This window comes from Drosophila grimshawi, unplaced genomic scaffold (genome assembly GCF_018153295.1).
Source record: "Drosophila grimshawi isolate 15287-2541.00 unplaced genomic scaffold, ASM1815329v1 contig_848, whole genome shotgun sequence".
Lineage (NCBI taxonomy): Eukaryota > Metazoa > Arthropoda > Insecta > Diptera > Drosophilidae > Drosophila > Drosophila grimshawi.
In genome coordinates, this window is record NW_025063692.1 from 3,396,403 (window position 1) to 3,418,555 (window position 22,153).

The 22,153-nt window shown below is 37.6% G+C and overlaps 1 protein-coding gene across 2 annotated transcripts in view; it reads left to right on the plus strand.

The window, feature by feature from the left end:
* The window catches only part of LOC6569374 (pneumococcal serine-rich repeat protein), a 32,948-nt gene that overhangs the window by 5,231 nt on the left and 5,564 nt on the right, over window positions 1–22,153 (plus strand). The window contains exons 3-15 of one of the 2 annotated variants that reach the window (XM_043216212.1): window positions 8,891–8,935; window positions 12,340–12,475; window positions 13,005–13,208; window positions 14,959–15,066; window positions 15,640–15,780; window positions 15,854–16,006; window positions 16,090–16,220; window positions 16,335–16,418; window positions 17,597–17,750; window positions 17,823–18,223; window positions 18,289–18,645; window positions 18,988–19,210; window positions 21,954–22,085. In XM_043216212.1, coding sequence (XP_043072147.1) covers window positions 8,891–8,935; window positions 12,340–12,475; window positions 13,005–13,208; window positions 14,959–15,066; window positions 15,640–15,780; window positions 15,854–16,006; window positions 16,090–16,220; window positions 16,335–16,418; window positions 17,597–17,750; window positions 17,823–18,223; window positions 18,289–18,645; window positions 18,988–19,210; window positions 21,954–22,085 — 2,269 coding nt within the window. Of the gene's footprint in view, window positions 1–8,890; window positions 8,936–12,339; window positions 12,476–13,004; window positions 13,209–14,958; window positions 15,067–15,639; window positions 15,781–15,853; window positions 16,007–16,089; window positions 16,221–16,334; window positions 16,419–17,596; window positions 17,751–17,822; window positions 18,224–18,288; window positions 18,646–18,987; window positions 19,211–21,869; window positions 22,086–22,153 lie in introns of both variants that reach the window. The other variant, XM_032741397.2, reaches the window with a different exon arrangement.

The window sequence follows — 22,153 nt, forward strand, 5'->3', positions numbered from 1 at the left end:
AGTTAAAAGCTTGACAAATAAAAACAATAATAACAACAACAAAAACTACAACAACAGCAACGAAAACAACAACAAATATAAACAATAATAATATGAATTCACCAAAACAATCTATAAAACTTTGGCCACGCCAAACTTAAAATACCCTTGCAGACCAACACACATTTTACACATATACTTTCAAAAATGCGATATGCAAAATTCTTACGATATATAAATAATAAAATGGGGGAAAATAAGAAACAAACTGTTTGCATCTACTTCAAAATACAGCAGTTTTTTTTTTTAAGCCAGACAATGCTCGAATCAAGATTAATTCAGACGACGTAGAAGATTTAAAGCATTGTCTGAGGCCAATTTAAAGAGTTTCCTAACTAAACTGGAACTTTGTATTATATCCGAAATCAAACGGAACAACTTGAAAAACTTTAGCATGCCATTTATTCGCTTTCATATAGTGATATACAATCAGACCAATATCTATTCGTACACCCTTGACTTATAGGTCTTTCATTCACATTGATACTTAAATTTTTCTTAGTCATGGTTTCATTTATAAATAAAATACATTAATATACTTAAATGTGCCCTTTTGCTATAATTATTATTTGTATCTTCGCGAAAGTGGAATTTTCTAGTTATTAGTTTTAGGAAATTAAATATTAAAATTAATTTTAATTATAGAAACAGTTTTCTTGTTTTTAATTGGGCTTTGAGGCAAGTTTGATTTGTCTGATTGGGTTTTATGGGTTTCCCTCAATTCATGCAACAAATGTTGAAACATTTTGCATTTAATTATCCCCAGAAATTGTTCATATTTCATGAATTTAAATATAATATTAAATTTTATTTTAATTTTAATTTTGTATTTTTGTTTTGTGTCGACTAACTTTAGATGACATTAAATAAATAAATAAATAACAAACTCAACGAATATTTATTGGTCTGTGCTTATGTCTTTATGATATATGATATATACTGCAATTGCACTAATTGTCCAACAACTGCAAGGCTATAACTATTATATACACGATAATATACGATTATAACAAGAAAGAACGAGAAGAAAACTTAGGCATGCCTAAGATTAAATACCCTTGCAGACGGTAGTCTGTCAATCAATTCAAGCAAAGAAAGTTTTCATAGGAGACCTTTACTTTTGACAGATTGTTCATATGGCAGCAATATAAATAATTTATATAGATTATATTCGTTATGTTTACTGAGTGACGAATGACTGACGGGACATAGAGGTCTCCATGAGTGCGTCACAAACTGCATGTCAAACTTACAATACCCTCTGCAAGGGTATAGAGGGTATAAGAAAAACTCTTGTCTCCCCAACCATAATTGAAATACGCTCTCAATCCTCAATTCGTACAGTTCACACGAACAGCCATAAATACATGTACAGCCTGGCCCCAGGCAATGTTTACAATCATTCACACCCCATTCACACACACTCACCCATACATACACACACTCACACATACAAACACACACACATACAAACACACACACATACTTGCGTAGAGCAGTAAGCGAATAATTGATTGCAAACAGTAAAAAAAAACGTATAAAAGCAAAAATAAGCGCTAACAAAAAATCGTAGCATACTTTTTTGGGCTTCGCAGCTGCTTTTGACTTATTATTTGAGTTTGTGTTGGTGCCCGCCGCGCCCACAGTTGATGCCGCGTATTGACATATTGACATATTGCCGCCTAGTATGTATATATGTGTATATGTACTTGTACCCGTATTTGTATTCGTACTCGTACTACTATATTTGTATTCACACACACACACACACTGATTTCTCCTTTTGATTTCAATGTATTTTTATCCTTTTGCCACGCATTCAACTCGAATTTACCCATCCACAAATCGAACAAAAAATGTGAAATCAATATGGGAAATGCCGGGGATGGAGGAGGGGTTGGGGGACTGGAAAAAAAGAACGGATTATGTGAACTGTTCGGTTCTCAGTTAGTCTAGTTAAGTCAACAGCAATTAGCCGCCATTTAGTTATCATTGTTCATTGTTCATTGTTCATTCTTATTTGGCAGCCCAAATAATGCCATTTTTTGCTTCATGTGAAAATAAACATTGACCGTTCACCCTCTCCTCCCCGCACCCCACCTCAACATGCTGCAGTTATTGAGAATTCACTGTGTTTTATTTGGCCACATTGAGTGTCTGGGCAATCCGAATCCACTCTCTAATAGATCACTGCAACTTTAACTAAGTTGGAAATGAAGGAATTCAAATTTAAAAATCATAATAATCATAATAATAATAAGAATGGCAATAAGAATAATGAATCGTAAAGTTCAGAGACTAAGGACTAAAAACCACAAAGTATATTCTGCTAAGTGGTCCTGGTGGGTTTGAAGGGGTTTGGGGTGCATAAAACACGCTACTCACACACACACACATGCACACACACTCGCAGTGTGTGATAGCTCTGACATTACATATTCCCCACATGCCCATCTTCAACATATTGTTTGAGTAAACTTAAGGTATATTTAGACTGAGTCTCAGTCTCTCCGTCTTTTCGTGGTTGACATGAAGGAAATTATGTAATAAAGATAATTAGCTGGAACAGTTTTCTGTTCTATCTGTGTATGTGTGTGTGTGTGACCATGTGTGTGTTTATTTTGAGGATAAGTTTTTGGGTTCAGTTTGTTCAGTGATTTCATGAATTAACCTCGGGACCTTGGAGACCAATTTGCCAGTTACGATTAGTCTGGTTGACAACTCTCGCATTCTCGAGAAGATTCTCCCGCTCTTTCGCACTCACTTTACTCCTCTTTCTCTCTCTCTCTCTCTCTCTCTCTCTCTCTCTCTCTCTCTGTCACTCTTGGTGGCAATTGCGGGCAGCCTTACGTGATATCCTGCTGCAAATCCGTGCCAATGCCAAACGAAATGGGCTTTAGTTAAGTGAATTATGTCATGGCTGTTGGCCAAAACTTGTAAGCCAATTGTGTGTAAGTGTGTGCATGTGTGTGTGCGTGTGTGATTGTATGATTGTGCAGCAGTTTTGGGTTAATGCCTGATTGGGCCATGGACTAACAGCGATTGGAATCGCCATTGGGTTTAGGTTTACTCATCAGTTGTATGTTCACAAATAAATTCGCACACCTGCTGAACAAATTGAAATTCGAACAGTTAAGGGACAAGGCTTGATTCGGAACCCCGAAGCTCAAATGCTTTTGCAGTTGAATATATTCATTCAGTCAATATGTTCATACAAGACCAATTAAGCGATAAATATCCATCATGGAATTCAATTTGGAAAGCATTGGTTTTTAGAAAGATATTCCTTGGGTTGTACAATTATATACTTATTTGAAATTTGAAAAAATTGGTATCGAAAACTATGATTTAATATTGAATTGGGATATGATGGGAACATAGAATATATATGTAGTACAAGTATTATGTAACTGAAACTGCATGAATATGAGGGCAACGGAACCAGCTGAAAACACTCACTTGTAATACTACTAATAATAATAATAATAAAAATACTTTTTATGCGAGTTGGGAACCCATTGAAATTAGGGGCATACACCAACATATGCCACACACACAGTGGATTGGGCGTAGACCTTGTACAGTTATGGCAGCTATATAATGTGTTTATATTTTACCCCAATTGGAAGATCGTTCAACTCATCGCTGACCAGTGCGCAGAGCAATTGCCACTGCACAGATACTAATTTAAGATACACAGAGAGGGATAGACTTATATTGACACCGGCACAGCATCAGTTGCATCAGCCGCATCCTAATCGGGGACATGACCATGGACAGCATCCTCGTCAGCGCCGGTGCCAGGTGCGTTTGCATCACAATAGTCCTGCCTCCGATGGTAGCTGTTATTCGTTGGCGACAGGAGGCGGAGGAGGAGGAGGAGGAGGAGGAGGAGGAGGAGGACCTTTAAGTTCCGGTAGCTTTACGCAGGTTAAGACCCTCTCATCGTTCATCAGCGAACATCCCGAGGAGCTAATGAGCAACAGCAACAGTAACAGCAACAGCAATGGCAACTTCAATAACAACAACATCATCGAAAATGGCTGCAACAGCAACAACAACAACAACAACCCAAATCAGACAACAAAATGGAAAAGCCTGCGTGCTGTGATGGCATATTACTGTTCATTGCGTCGCATTAAGAGGAACGGTGCTTTTACAAAACCCAACTAACTAAACTAAACTAAACTAAAAACTTAAACCACAACTAATCTAATCTAATCTAATCTAATCTAATATAATCAAGCAACTATATAATCGTACTACTATCTTGCATTCTCTGTGTGTGTGTGTGTAATCAAAAACCCCCCTTCTCTCTGCTCTCTCTCTCTCTCTCTCTCTCTCTGTCTCTGTCTCTCTTTCCATCTCTCAAAACATCCTAAATACCGTACCGTACCGTTTATCCAATCCAAACAACCAATAAACTTTCTCTCACACTCTTTATAATAATAATAAGCAAAAAAAAAGAAGAAGAAAAACACAGTTTATTTTAGTTTTTGCGTGTCTCTCTCTCACTCTCTCTCTCTCACACACTCTGACTGTCTCTCCTACTCTAAGCATATATGTATTGTATATGTGTGTGTGTGTTGCAAGTACAACTTACTTTTGTGTATGCCACACATAAATAATACTCGATTTTGACCGTTGTATCAACCGTTGTATGTCAGACCATTCTCCACGCTCTCTCTCTCTCTCTCTCTCTCTCTCTCTCTCTCTGTCCTCTATCTCATTTATACAACATTGAGTCGCTTGCTGGTCCATCTCTCTTTCTCTCTCCCCGAAGTCGCTTTATAAAGTTCACACAGGAAGTTTAGATGCCATCCTCTAACTATATTCTTCCTTTATTCTTCTTCTATAGATATATATATATATATATATCTCACTTGCACTTTCGTTAACTAACTCTGTCGTTTCTCGTGTTATTATTATGAATATCAACTCATACTTTTTCACAGGGCGTTGCTTTATCACAGGTTTTCGCTTGTCTTATGTAAAGAATATCTCACAATCATTTTTATAATCCTTCTGTATTTTGTTATCCGTCCCGCTGTCTCTCTCTCTCTTCCTATCTCTCTCGCTTCGCTTCTTTATAATTTTCATTATTCATCACACAGGGTGATTCTACTGGATATTTAATCTTCTTCGCGCAGGGTGTTCGCTGTTGAAGTGTTTCTTAGCCAGATGTTGTTTTCTTCCTTGGTTCAAACTTTATTATAACAATGCTACACTTTATCCCATCCACTGGGGTTTTGTGCTAGTTTTTTGGCAAAAAGTTTATCAAGCTAAGGCCAAAGTGCATCTGCACACACACATACATCCACACCCACACAAACACACACACAAATATGTGTAAAAAAAAAATGAAAAAATCTCGGCAAACAGCAAAAGTTGAAGTGGCTTTTGAGTGGTGCAGTGTGTAGAGAGAGAATCGATATGTTTAAGCTGCCTGCCTGACTGCTTGCATTGTAGGCGAACTTTTGACACACATATGTACGTATATATACACACACACACACACAAACACATACAAACACACACATACACTTACAGATATAACTGCGCCTATGCATATATGCGACAATACATTGGCATCGTTCATGCCAAATAAGAAATTGCCTTCTGAATGACAACTTACAAAGAATTTGAATTTAGCAAATTGCAAATTTATGTTGAAGCTGGCAACTAGCTTTCATACACACAAACACACACACAAGCAACTGTCGACACGACCTAGAAATGAATGCAGCATATCCTTTTTTAACCGCCCCACTACACTAAAAAAAATAAATAAAAATTAAACTAAATATACCCCAGATTTGAAATCAAACTAAAATGAAAATCGCCCGAAAATACCAAAATAACTCATAGTTTTTTAATATCTCTAGGAAAGAAAAAAAAAACAGAAACGCTTCTCTTTGACAGTACTAAAAGTATCGTATCTATCTCAAAAATACTTTTTATTTTACAGCAATATATTTCTGGAAAAATTGAAATTTTGTTTGATAAATGCATAATAACATAACAAATACTCGAAAGTATACTGAATGGCATAAATCATTGCCTTTTGCGAATACACTCTCTAAATTGGAGGGCTTGTATTTTATTGCCAAGTGTATGAACTATGAACCGTGCGGCAGCTGTCAAAAGTGCTGCGAGAGTATATGCAAATGCATGACATTTTCCCTCTCTCTCTCGCTTTCTCCCTCTCTCGCTCTTTCTCTCTCTGTCTCCCTGTCGGTAAGACTATGCAGTTCCAAGTGTCTGTCAGACAGTCGCATTCGAAATTGCGAATTTAGTTCTCGATCTGATTGTCGCAATGCGATTGTCTTTCAATTCAGAGACACTTTCGAGCACTTGGCCGCAAACACTGCACATACATATGTATATTACATGTATTCGATGGTTAGCCTTTTTACATTTGTTGCATATGCGTCATTTGTGTGTCAAGAGCAACAGAGATCGATAAAGATGTTTGATCACTGCACTGGCGCCATCTATGGGCGAGTGTGCTTAACGTATACATTCCTCTTTTACCTTGAATGCTTTTATTTTTATTGAGCTTGATTGGCATTTCAAATCAACGTCCAGCGAATGGTGCCACTTCAATTTAAATTCTCGTTTAAATAAATACACCAAAAGAAATAAAGTAATAAATCTCCTCTAATCAAAGCCAAGCAACAAGCAAATCAATAATAATCTAATTTTGACTATTCAACTGCATCAACTTGCACCGAAAAGTAAACCAGATTTGAGACACTATTGCAAATTGGACTCGGACTAGTGAAGCGTTGTCATACAATCATATGGCATTTGTTGCATATGCGTCAAGAGGGACAGAGATATAGATTGATAAAGATGTTTGATTACTGAACTGGCGCCCTCTATGGGCGACTGTGTTGAACTTGTTAAATTTACAGTTACCTTGTATGCACTTTATTACTCAGCTTGATTGGCATTTCAAATCAGGGTCCAGCAGATGGCGCCACGTCAATTTACATTTTTATCAAGTTAGATGCAACAAAGCAATTTTGATTTGAGACGCGATTGCAAATTGCACTCGAAAAAGGTTATAGGGGTTGCTAATGCAGTGTTTGTACACTTGAACATGGCGTTTGACAGGAATAAAACCAAACTGTGCAACGGAAAGCCCATGGAGCTCATTTGTTTGCTGGCAATCGCTGGCAATTAACGCAACTGCGGCGAAAGCAGCTGGCCACAATGACAACCAGAATGGCTGTCCAGAGAAACAAGGCGAAAAGTCAAACACAACGCAACACAAGCACCATTATCGTTGGTCAGCAAAGTGAGTGGTTTGTGGGGGGTGTGGTTGGGGAATTTGTTTTTGTTTTTGGCCATGTCACTGCGTGACAGTTGCAAAGTGGCTGCCAATGGGGTACATGTGGTGCAATCCGCTGTGGTGCCAAGGCGTTAATTGAAATCTGAGAGTCGAGAGTCAACTCGAGAGGCAACAGGCAAACAAAATCAAAAATTCGGCATCATGCCATCAGCCATTGCGCAATTTCCAGCTGTGTATGCATGCGTGTGTGTGTGTGTGTGTGTGTGTGCGTGTGTGCGTCTCGATGATTTGTGTTGCAATAAAAAAATGGCATTTAATACAAACATGCCACAAAAGCTTAAAACTGTAGCTTACAGCTCCGACAAAAAACTAATCAGTTGCCTTTCAATTTATTATAAATCGAAATGTGTGTGCGTGTGTGCGTGTGAGTGTGTGCGTGTGCATGTGTGTAATCTTATCGTACAGCAAGCCTTTTTACGCTTGATGGTTCACAGCCCGCATGTAGCCCAAGAATCAGACCAAAAATACCAGGCCAAAAGCCAAGTCAACGAGCTGACCGTTAAATGAATTGCCAGCCACTCGCCTAAGCCATCACCCACCCCACTCGGCCCCTACACCCCCTCTCTCTTTCTCTCTTTGTATCGCCATCTCTCTCGCAAACACTCTTTGTGTGGATGCGCGTGAAAATGCTCCCTGGAGCCATATTGAAAGAAAATGGACGCAAAGTCCACAAAAGCAAATGGAAACAGTTTCATTCACTGGCAAAAGCAAAAAAATCCTTTAGAAACCTACAAAAAATCTTGTGCTAACAAACTTTTGAAAACATTTCAAAATTAAAATAAAATTATTTTGCAGAAATATGTTGCTAACAAAATTGAAAGCATTTCTGAAAACAAGTGGCTTAAGTGGTTTAAGAGAAAGCGTTTCAACTTTTAGGAAACATTTTATGTCATACAAAAATTATTCGTTGGTTTTTTGGGCTTATTTTCTAAGTTGTAGGTTTGTTTTTTTTCTACTATACATTACTGTATTTATTATTATTTTCTTTAAATATTTCTCAACGCAACAAAATACAATATTTTAACAGGTTTGAAAATTAGCTAATCTTTTAGATTGGATTCAGATTGTATAAATATAAGATATGCATCAATTTTGATTAAATAATATTTCAAAGTCAAAGACTCGCAACTATTTTTAACAACTCTCATTGCGCCAGTGTTGGTAAACACTGCATGTATTTGGTTGAACTCCAGTGTTGAGTAAAGCGCTGATATTTGTTTGAGCTTGTTTCACCTGTCGCTCTCACTCTCTCTCTCTCTCTCTCTCTGACTCCGTCTCTGTCTGTCTCTGTCTCATGATGTCTGTGTCTATTTTTCTTTTTATCATCCCAACATATATATACTACATAATAATATTACTACGTCTAAAATAACAACAATAATCAATTACAACAAACAACAATGACAAATTACATTAAAAAAAAATCAAATACAAAAAAAAACAAACGAAAAAAAATTAAAATGAAACCAAACAAAAATTTCACAACTCGTTTAGGAAATCGCGTATCGGAGATGGAGCTTCAGATCCAGATTCCGATTGGTAAGTCTCTTGCGTTTTGTTAACACTTTTGGTTGACTCTCACGCTCTGCACAACAAACACACACAGACATCTACACAAACACCTACATATATATACAAGTTCACACAGACAGACACGCATTTAGATACGCTTTTTGATTATGTTGCAAACTAAAACACTTCAGTAGGAAAATATTGATAATGCGAATGATGCTGATTATGACAATGATAATAATGTTGATAATTGACCACAATTAATGATGATTGAACTGCATCTAATTGGCATGTGAAGCGCTTTCTTTTTCAATTGCTGAATCGAACAACCGCAAAAACGAGTTGCAACAAAAAAAAAAAAAACACGTTGAACATATATTTTTTAAGTGGGTTAACAAGCGAGAGCCCTACCCACAACCACAACCACGCCACGCCGACACCCACACCCACACCACTCCACACTCTACTCTACTACTTTTGGTGTTATCCAATAGTTCACCCAACAAAAAAAAGAGAAAAAAGATACGAGTAGTTGACATTTGCCAAATGTTTCTTAATGCAAGCACCGAAAGCTGGCCATTTGGCAGACAATACCACACAGATAAACATCCACACCCATATCCACACCTACACCCACACCCACACCCACACACACACACGTATACCACACGTGTATAAAGGACATGCCACGCCTAGTTCTTGTTTTCTTTTCCTTTGTTTTGTTTTGTTTGGTTTGGTTTCTCTTCTTACTTTTAGCCTAGCCGCATTGCAAGCTGCGTTCTGCTTTTGTACCACACGACGTATGCGTAATAGATATAATATTAGGTAGCATCAATCAATAATATAAAAAAAAAACAAAACCAATATCTTTACACACATATATTTAATATAAATACTAAGCAACGCTGTAAATAGCACAGAAAGAAACCAAAAAAAAATTACAAAAACAAATTTGACTAACTAAAAAACCGTTTATAATGTAGTTTGGCATTTAAATTGTATATATATAAAAAACAAAATATATAAAATGCTATAAAAACAAATGGCTTTGTAATAATATACCATAAAATAAAAATTCATGCGTTTTGTATTTAAAAACATGTATTAAATAAAATACCATACACATTTCGAAATATACTTGTATATAATATACTCATTTACACATAATCATTCGTCTCACATATCAAGGCAGTTTCAACTTAGACTTTTGTTGCTGACTGGCGATTTGAGCAACAACAACAACAACATCAGCAACAACAATAAGAACAATAAACAACAAATTCTTCAAATGCTTCTCCTTCAGTTCCAAGTCCCAGTTCCAAATCTCAAATTCCCCTAGCTGCCAAAATTCCACTTGCACTTTTAGTAACCTTGCTGTATACATAAGCACTTCGATACCCTGTGCCATATTTTATTTTACCATCATTATTATATTTGTTGGGTTGTTTTTTTTTATATATTTTTTTTATTTACTTTTTAAATTATACAAATCGAAACTGCAATCGGAATCGCCACCGATTGAAATTCAGAATCAAAACCGGAATCAGAACCTTAATTCGACTTGGCTCTAAAACCTTATGGAACCGCTGACTTACCCATTTTTAATGGGTTCAGGGTTTGATAATAAATAACGGCAGACCTCAATTCGCCTGCTGACGACTTCATTATAAAATTCTGAAAAACCAATGTTGATAGTTGCATTGCTCAAATGCTATCGGAGTATTCCACAATCAGCTACGCCCAACTGGAACGTTCTCACCTATTTTCTCATAATACCATACCGGTAGCATACTATAACAATTAAAATAGCGTAAAAGGTTTGCAAGAGTACCGGAATCCTTGCCGGAATTTGTATCTGCTTACTTACAAGAATCGGACATTGATGTGTTCATCTGTTTCTTGGCATCTTTAATTGTGTAGATGATATATGAAGTTAATAGCTACTGCTATATATTATGATCAAATATAATTATATTATGATCAAATATAATTATTACAAAATAGTAATGCAACATATTTGTTGGCAAAAATGACATTTAAGCCTATGTATAATATGCTTGAGATTTTGAATTAATTTGGTATTGGGTATAGGGTATCTGCTGGTCGCTCACACTCGACTAATTGCACTCGTTGCTTTCTTGCATTGATTTCTTGTCCGCTTTTCACAATGCTTGCTATTATCACTTGCAATATTTGTTTTGTTTGCTCAAGTTCTGTTTTTTCAATATTCTCCGTCTGCATTCCCAGACGTTTGTCTTCTCCTCCTCAGCAAGCCCCAAATGTTCAACGAAAATTGGTTTTGTTGCCAAACAAACAAAGAAAAAGTGGAAGCAAAATGACATCAAAATTAAAAAAAAAATCCAAGAAAAAACTAGAAAACAGGCAAAACTTAATTTAATTTAGTCGCTTTCTATCATTTTCGACTTCACCAAGCTTGCATGCACGTGTATATGTATATATAGTTATATAGTTTCTGGCTATGCCTGTGTATCTATTTTAACTGTTCTTAAATCCTAACTATACCATACATATATAAATATATACTTTTTGCATGCCTGTTTGCCGTTAGAGCTCTTAAGAACGTAGATGGGAGACGCCTAAAGGAAGCCGGAGACGGAGACGGAGACGCAGCTGTCCTGCCACACCCACCCATTCCACTCTGCCGCACTGCCACTCACCCAATTTCCCACTGCTCCTTGCCCAAGAAGTTGGCTGTCACAGTTGTCTCCGTCAAGACGTCTCCTAGAAAGTCCACCAGAGCACTATCTGACCACATATCTACTACTACTACTACTACTACTACTACTACTACTGCTACATCTGTTTTAGTGCGTGCTTTTCTATATGTGTGTGTGTGTCCGTTAACCGTTAAGCGTTAGACGTATAGCGTTGCCATATCGTTGCGTGGCATTTTGTGTGCGTTTTTGTAAGGTTACGACTTTTGGGTTTACCGTTTAATAAATGTTTATTGCTCCCAAACCAACCACCAAACCAACCCGCATTGCGTAAGTGTTTATTTCGTTGTTATCCTTATTGCATATATCGAGAGCACCCTAGATAGTTACTAGTACACACAGAGTTCAACCTAACCTCAAACTTAAACGCACGCTTCTGCATTATTTACTCGCTCTCTGTTGCGTTATACTCTCTATATATCTTTCCAATTCTATATCTCTCTCTCTCTCTCTCTCTCTATATATATATATATACATATATATATTTACATACATATATATATATATATATATATAGATATATTACTTGTACATCTGTCCTTCCCCAACACAGTAGTTGCTTGAAGTTTTCAGTTGGAAAACCCGCTCGTAGCTCCCTAATTGTAGTTTGTAGATAATGGAGAGTTGCTCGATTTATGTATTTAAAGACTTGTGATCGTTGAACGTGTGTTTTTTTGTGGCATATCCTCGAAACAGGACACGCTCGAATCAACGCTGGATGAAACTCCGCACCACAGTTCAAATCTCATCGGCCATACAGAAGAAACCACCGCTCAAGCGCGAAGACTCTTTCCTAAAGCGTTTCTCAACTAGACAGATACCCGAAACACAGGTGAGCTAAACTTAAGAAACAATCCAATCTAACACAGATTAGGCACAGTTAACATAACAAATATTACTATATCTGACAATTAAATTATGGGGCGTCAAACACATAAGTTATTTAGTAGCCTGATTCCACTAATAGCATTTCCTACATTCGTAATAGTCTGCAGTATGTTAAATATGTTGCCCGTAATGTACATCATTCTGTACATTCAACATTCGTTAAGAATGTTGCGTATTTTGTTTGCAATAATTTTTCGAATTTCGCATCGATGTTATGAAAAGAATACCAATATTTCTCATATTTCAACAAAGGTAGGCGCTTATTTTATTATTATTTATTTCGGAATGACAAATTGAAATAAACTGTTTTACGTAAATATAAAGTGTTGTAATGGAATCGCGAAATGTTAAGAATGTGGATGTAAGAAATGTTGGAATATTGGAATATTGGAATCAGACTATAAGCCATGTTCGAAATATTGAATTACATAACTAACGTCTTGTTTTTTTTTTTGGTATTGTTGGTACTGTAGGAAACTGTTGAAGACACGGGTTCAGAAAGTGCCTCTGGTGACGTCGATAAAACAGTGAAACGTAGACGACGCTATCTGCAGAAACGACGATCCGTTGTTAATCCAGATGAAAATTTTTACTTCTATTGGTTAATGATGTTAACTATATGTGTTCTTTATAATCTATGGACCCTAATTGTGAGGCAGAGCTTTCCTGAACTGCAGGTAAGCCGCAAAGCCAAAACAAAAATAAAAATAATATATTTATTCGCTTTTCTCTTTTGTTTTCCCAAACCCAAACCCAAACCCAACCCATCACCCCATTTCCCCCTCCCAGGTTGGGAAAGAGAACACCTTTTGTAAGTTGAGTTGAGTTGACTTGCCGGCCTAATAATAATGCCCCAACGGCCATAAAATGTTCGCAAACAATGAAGTTTATTATATATTTGAGTGAAAGTGGAAAGAAAGCAACGCCGAAGAATCCTTTGGATTTGCTCTTGACCTTTTCAAATGGAATTTGAAACCCACACTAGCCTGTAGTGTATACAAAAAAGAAAAAAAAAATAGGCAATAAGAGTCTGATTAGTTCTTCAATTTACTAGTAACTCAACTCACTTAATTGAGCATGGGTATTCCAAATAAATGAGAGCATGGCTCTTACCAAATTAAGTAATTATTAGTAGTTAAACTTGAATTTAAATTGCGTACCATTCTGCTCAGCAGAAAGTCAAATATTAGTAAGGAAATAATGTTATAAAAACCTTTAGAATGTGTTTTATGGCAGCGAAATATTTATTTCTATATAAATAAATACCAAATATAAAGTTAAATGATGAATTAAATTAGAAAGTTTACAATTGAATAGCAATGTAAACAAATATAGTATAGGATGGGTAAAATGGTGCAATGTTTATGGCAAGTATTGAGGAAACCCAGAAGGAAAAGCAAATTAGACCAAAAATTGCTTAGCGTTAGTAGCTTAGTAATAAGGTAAGTAAAAAACGTTAAGCGGGATACATAAAGAGTGACACAGCATGCTTTTCTCAGAGACAACAAAGTGGTGCCAATTAGGTCGGTTCTCTAATGGCAGAGAAATTGTGAATTCGCCGCTCTGCTGCAATCAAGCAGTGAAGCATAGAGTATTAGATAGTCTTGTTAACAGACGTTTGCGGCCTGAAATTTTTCCACTACGTGTCTCTCTCTCTCTCTAAACCTCCATCTCCATCTCTCTCTTTCTCTCTGTCTCACTCGCTTGATGTTTGTGTAAGTTTTTGTTTTGTTTGGAGCGCTTGCTCTAATGACTCAATTAAAAGACACGCAGCCATCTCATAAGCCAAATGGTCGATAGCTCTGTCTTACATTGTTGGCTGGTTTGTTGGTTTGTTGGTTTGTTTGCCTGTTGGCTTGTTGGTTAGTAGCTACGGTCCTGGACCTGGACAAATGTTTGTTCACGGCCCAGTTAGCTGGTGTTTGTCATCAGATTAGAGTTCGCTAAGGGTTGCCAAACCATAAGCACTGGCTCACGTTCTTGAAGGTTTCTCAAGGGGGAGGGTGAGGAGGTTGTGTGGCATGTGATATAGTCGTCGTCGTTGACCTTTAGGCCATGTTAATGTGTGTGTGTGTGCGTGTGTGTGTGGGTGTGTGTGTGTGGCACAGTTCTTGTTGTTATCGTGCCTTTTTTTGTCGAATTTTTTGTTGTCAGCTTGCCATTTGTGGAGCCGGCCTCAGCAGCCGTATCTACCTCCCTCCCTCCCTTCCCACCTCTATACCAGCCCCACCCCCACGCCCCGCATAGCTTATTCTCATGTGGAATTGTGCTAAAATAATTGCTAAAATAATAATTGCCCTTGACCTGAGTTGTATTTTTATTTTTTGCATGCATGCAAATAGCCGAGTGCACTAATTGAAAAATGTCAACTAATTTGTACATTTCAACAATGATTTCTTTCCCATCTATTTCTATTAATACCGACAGCAATCTGTGCCTACCTTTTGGCTCATCTGCGATTCAATTACAGATGTTGTATTTATCTTAGATATAATAGTTCAATTACGCACAGGCTATCTGGAGCAGGGCCTCATGGTAAGTACTAAGAAGACACCTCGACACAAAGCTAATACTCAAATCAAGATTGAAATGGTGAACATAGTCTGAAAGTAACCGGAATCGGGAATTCCAAATTTTGTAAAAAACCAGCATCCGGAACTGATATTATGATTAACTGAAACATCATAGTGGTACACATATGCATACTGGTCGTTCTTACTTGTAAAAATCCAGTCTGAAACCATCTGAGCAACAACATGATCAACATCGGATATTATAAAGCTGGTTCGGTATTTTAATTATGTACTTGATAAGGATCAACAGCCGACTTGATGTAAAATTGTCAGTATTTTTGTTCAGATACCATAAGAGGAATATAAGTTCTCGTATACAAATACACCCAAGTAATGAGTTCGACTATACGGTATTTTCCGAACAAATAATATCAGTTCCGATATTTTGTATTTGGGTTTTAAGCAAATTTGGAATTTTGTTAAGCATGCGGTTCCGATTTCAATAGTTGTCGTTTTGACAACCTGTTTATAATCTGAGATGAATTTAATTTAATTTCGTACACCCTTTTTTTTTGTTTTTGTATTTTTCGTTTAGGTCTACGATGACAGGAAGCTGGCTTGTCATTATGTGCACTCGAGAGAGTTCATTTTTGATATGATAGCGCTGATACCGTTAGATCTGCTGCAGTTGAAGATGGGCACACATCCGCTATTGCGTTTTACGCGCTTTTTTAAAGTGAGTGCCCCCCTCCCAAAAGAACAATTTATTATAATATAATATGAGATGATGTGTGCACATATTGTTTCAGGTATATCGATCTGTGAGATTTTATTACATCGTAGAGAGTAGAACAGTTTGGCCAAATTTATGGCGTGTTGTTAATCTAATTCATATCCTGTTAATATTGGCCCATTGGTTCGGTTGTTTCTATTTTTTACTCTCCGAAGCGGAGGGCTTTCAGGTAAGTACAAGCCGAAGATCAACTTTAGACAGACATGTGTAAATATTTATCATTCGATTTCTTGTTGTTTTGTTTTTATATAGGGTGACTGGGTTTATCCCTATAGACCGGGAGACTATGCGACGCTGACACGCAAGTATTTGGGCAGCCTGTACTGGTCGACCCTAACGCTGACCACAATCGGGGATCTGCCCACGCCCGAAACGAATGCTGAGTGAGTATTTTGTGCATTTGAGCACGGTTTCTAGTGCCGGTTTTAGTCTCCTACTTTGACCTTGGGCTGGGTTTCTCGTTCGTTTTTTCTTTGCCATTCCATTTCATCTCAAAGACCGAACTTTTCGGTGGACGGCCCTCGATCGATACCAAGGCGTGGCATTAAATCACGACTGCTACAGTTCGGCTCTAGCTATGGGTATGCGATCCAAACCTAACTAAACAGTATCATAATCCCAATACTCAATCTTGAATATAATGCGTATCAATATCATTTGCTATACTTGTTGGGGGCTGTCCACCAGTTCGGTTCAATTACTTTCCTCTTTGGGGTAGACAACAATTGTATATCTAATCGGATAACTGATTAAAGCTTTGACACCCACTTTTTGCAAAATACTCACCTAATCTAATATCAAAGTTTTCGAAAGCGTGCGACAGCCTTCAACAATTCCAATGATATTTATTCGCTCACTCAATTTGTCATGAAGCCAATTTCAATTAAATAATAAAAACACAATAAAAAAAAAACAAATACATTGAAAATGTGCTTTCGAAAACTTTGAATGTGACAAGAGTTTTGGCACCAAAAACAGAGCGCTATGAATGAGGGAAAGACAGAAGAGAGAGAGAGAGAGAGAGAGAGAGAGAGAGAGAGGCAGGGAGACAGAGAGAGAGAGAGAGAGACAGATAGAGAGAGAAAGCGAAAGGAAATAAGAGAGTTGATTTCACTATTTCCAAAAGTAAACCATTAAATGAGTAAAAAAGTTTTCTTCAAAATGTTTGTAAGAGGCTAAAGGAAGCAGCTTGATCAGGATCAAAAGCCGAGACTTCAAATTCGATATTTCGTTTTATCGATAACGCTTATCAAATATCCATACATATCGAATGTAATTTTATATGCAGCGCTTTCCAATTTATTTATAATATACATAGACCTACACTCATAGAAAACTTTCATCCAGTTCGAATAAGAAACACTCCAGTTAAAGTAGAACAAAAAAAAACACACATTGATCCCGTTGAAGGAAAATGTAACTAGAATATATTTAATAGCCGTATTGAGGGTATTTCATAGTCGAGCTCACTCGACTTCAATTAAAAAATCTTATTAAAAAATAAAGAAACAACCTTGAACTTACATAACAAGTATACAAAACTAAAACATTACTCAAACGAATTGATTTTAAAATTAGAATGTTCTAGTCACAAATTTGACCATTCAAAATGAGTTACAATCTTTAAAACAGTTGATTAAGCATATTCATACAGCGCTCTGGGACTGCCAGAACTCAATTGATCACTGTCTTGGCCAACTCGTGGTACACTTCTGGTATAATAACTTAATGGTTATACTTTGCTCTTCTGCTCGGCTAGATATATTTTTACGATCGTTAGTTATTTGATTGGCGTGTTCATCTTTGCGACTATTGTGGGCCAAGTGGGCAATGTGATAACAAATCGTAATGCCAATCGTCTGGAGTTTGAGCGTTTACTCGATGGCGCCAAGACCTATATGAGACATCACAAGGTAACTTCTCGCACACACACACACACACATACACACACTTACGTAATTGATACGTAACTCATTTGCCGTTAGGTGCCTGGTGGCATGAAGCGCCGTGTACTGCGCTGGTACGACTACAGCTGGTCGAGGGGCCGCATTCAGGGTGGCGGCGATATAAATACGGCGCTTGGTTTGCTGCCGGATAAACTGAAAACCGAATTGGCCTTACATGTTAACCTAAGCGTACTGAAGAAGGTGACCATATTCCAAGAGTGCCAGCCGGAATTTTTGCACGATCTGGTGCTGAAAATGAAGGCATATATTTTCACGCCCGGCGATTCAATATGCCGTAAGGGCGAGGTTGCCCGCGAAATGTTCATCATAGCCGATGGCATCTTGGAGGTGCTTAGCGAGACGGGCAAAGTGCTGACCACCATGAAGGCGGGTGATTTCTTTGGCGAGATCGGCATACTCAATCTGGATGGGCTCAACAAGTAAGTGATTGAAAATATCTCAATTTGATGTCACATTTGGAATGCTTCTTTCCCATCCATCGCAGACGAACTGCGGATGTGCGATCCGTGGGCTATTCGGAGCTGTTTTCGCTATCGCGCGAGGATGTGCTGGCTGCGATGAAGGACTATCCGGATGCTCAGGAGATTCTACAGACTCTCGGACGCAAGCGTCTCATGGAGGTGCGATGCGTCAACAAGAAGTACGCCAAGGCGGCTCTCGAAAAGGAGAATGCCGCCTTTGCTGCCGCCCATCCGCATATGCCACACCCACACCAACACACACATAGCCACCACCATCAGGTGCATCAGAGCGACAGCAGCGAAAACAGTGCCTCCAAGAAGATTGTCGACAAACTGAAGCACGATGTAAAAGGCTTTCGCAATGTGCTCAAAAAATCCAGGCAAGTTCCACTATCCACATTCAGCCAAAACATCCAAGTGAACTTTGGTAAATCGCTAAAGTGTACACAAAAATCGTTTATAAGCTTTTTTGTTACTTACACTATTAATTATTATTAAATATTAGATATGTTATTAAAATGCGATTATAATTTGCGGCCTATTTTCAATGCGATTTTCTTTCTGAGTGCAGATTGAATAGCCATCACCAAGTTTAATTTGCTTAAATCTTAAATCAATCTATTTCCCTCGCTTTTTCTCTCTCTTCGTCTCTCTCTCTCTCTCTCTCTCTCAATCTCTGTCTCTGTCTCTCCCATTATGGCTGCTTGTGTCCCACCATTTAGAACGTCGAGGAAGAGCGATGAATCACTGGAAATGCAACCGCTGCACAATACCTCACCGCGCGGCAGCAAGATAATGCTGAAGCGGATGTCCCGCGTCCGCTCCGATGAGAAACAGGATGCGGATAGTGCCGAGGCAAGGGATGAGCTGCACGATAAGACGCCCAGTCCGATTGGGGCGGGGCTGCCATTGTTGCAGCGACTGCGTCTGCTCAAGGAGAAGCAGGTGAGTGGGCCACGTCAAAGGTTGAAGGTCAAAAGGCGAGTAGTCCGTCTCATTATCATCTAACCAGCCACCGTCACATAGACACCACCAACACCATCCTGTCAATAATCCACCAAACCACCCAAAAAAAAAAAAAACACCACCCACCAAGCAACCAATCACCCAGCTAAATTTCTTTCACACCCACACACACACACACAGCCACAAAAACGCAATATTTTGATCCACTCACAATTGATAAGAATGAAAGAATCTTAGGCCGAAGATGAAATACGCTTGCAGACCAAGTTTCACTGTAGTTTTGAAAAAACCCACCGATTGTTCCTATCAAAGCTATATGCTATAGATATAGATATGATGGCTTGCTGTCCAAATGCTAGAAGCATAATAATATCCTGATTCCACCACATCCTTGAATGTATACAGTATGTTAAGTATGTTCCCATAAGGAACAACATTCAGCACATTCAACATTCGTTGTGATGATTTATTGAATTTCATATAGATGTTATGAAAAGAATGGTGATATTAATGTCTCAAACAGCTCAAATATCATGAAAGGTAAGCGTTTATCTTAAAATACAATTATTATTTGATTAATTTAATTCATTTCATACAAATTAATACGGAAATCCCTAATTTTCAATTAGGTTGTTTACACAAAAAAGGTTTAGGCCTGTCTTATATTTTAATTAAATATTTTCCCAAAAGTGGAATAGAATGTGACGAAATGTTGAGCTCTGTGGAATCAGGGTATAGTACCCATATTAAGTGAGTTCTTGGTAAATCAAAAAAGTTGTTCAAAGAAGAGCACATTTATCGACCAAATTATGGCAGATATAGTAAGAAAAATACGGATATGTTGTAATTTTCATCAAGATAGCTTATAAGCTGGGCTTGAAGCAGACAGACAAACAGACGCATCTCAATTGTTGATGCTGATCAGAAGCATGTATACTAAATGGGTTGGGAGACATCTATTCATTGCAAGGCTTTAGCCACATCATTTATAAATGTTGTGTTATTCGCACAGGTATAAATCAGAAGCATTCTATTGTGTTTTTCCTGCCACGACAAAGAGCAAACAATAATCCACACAAGAACTGTACAGTTGCAACCTGAACAAATAACAAATACGAATACACAGCAATCAAAATGTATACATATATATATATATATGTATATATATATGTATGTATATGTATATGTATATGTATATATGTACACCCGATACTGGATGCGTACTCTCCATTCCATTGCGAGGTAGCATTGAGTGTTGCTTCCTCTTCTTCTTCTTCTTGTTCTTCTGCTTCTTCTTCTGCTACTTCTTGTTGCTGCTTTTTTCCGTTTCCGTTTTCCTTTCGATTTTTCATTTTGTTTCCTTTGTATTGCTAAGCAGTTGCTTTTAGTGCACCTTGAAAGTATTTATTAACTAATCGTTAATCATCTTGTTTGAAGCACGTTTTGCAAATGAATTTCCTTAACGACGACGAACAGCGAAATCCAGCCAAGTTTAGTCAAAACTTAATCTTAGTTGACAAACAGTTCAATTTTCTTTTGCTTTCAATTGAATTTGCGGTAATTCGGACTGAATTGAGTGGCTATAACTAAAATAATAAATAAAATAACTCTATAAAGCTTTCATAATTAAAGTCGAATATTTAACTAAACACAAAATGACTTTTTCGCTTAAGCGTGAGCCCATCTATATTCAAATAATATATTTTCTCTTTAAGTGTATTTGTTTTTTTTACCTTTCTTTAATTGAACTCGATTTCTTACTTATTGATTGAACTTAAAGGTTTGGGGAGCTCAGGCTATTTGGGCCTGTTAATGTACACTGCTTTTGACAGCCAATCTGGCTGTCTCTGAGATCTTTCAAGGGAAACGCTACTTTTGCATACTATTAATGTGCTGGCTTTAGTTATTATAGTCAACTGCAGCTTGTATATGGCTTAACGATGATCAATCTGCTTAAAAGCTTTCCAACTTTATATATCTAACCAATATGAGAATCAAAATTTGCTTGGCTATTGCCTTAAGATCCCCCACGCTACCAAAATTACTTAGTTGCTTGTCCAAGCTTGTATTTCTTTTGAATTGAAACACAACAGTATGTACCAAGCAGTACAAAACATGACAAAGACAAACCCATAACAAACTACACAAGCCACACCACATAACATTATGCAACTACATCAACTCACTCAACTGCACTACCCTTTCAAAAACCACATGACACCGCCGTGACCATCACAGCTCCACACTAAATGAAACCAGATTACACAGCTAAGTACCACTCTAAGCCAGATGACACAAATATACAACACTACACACACATACACACACACACACATACACACACACACACACACACATACACACACACTACAGCCACTGCATCTCGCATACTCTGTGAAGAGTTTATCAACATTTTGATTGATTTTCATTTACGCATTGAATTTGAGTATATATTTTTTTAAAATTTGTTTTTCCCTTTGGTTGTTTTTCATTTGTTTAAAGTTAGCTTAAAATCCGAAAAATGCAAAACAAAAAAAGAAAAAAGAAAATCAAATCCTGCAAAAATTCGTGTTGTATGTAATGAACCCCGGCTCCTAAATAGTAGTTTTTGTATGTGTCTTTATGTGTCTTGCACTAGGATCGCGAAGAGCGAGCTGTTAAGTCCACACCACCACAGAAATCTCCACCTCACTCACATGTAACGTGTACGTTATCGCCGCAGGAATCGATACAGGAAGAGCCCGAACGCGAGTTCAACGAAGGCTTTCCTCTCATCCAGAGATTGCAGCAGTTGAAAATTAAAAACGAGCCACAAACGAGCGCCAGCAACGAGTCCGCCGGCGTCGTCGTCATGGTAAAGCCGCATAAGCCCAATCTTAATATCAGCCCAACCACAATTCAAAGTCAATGTCGAAACGAGTT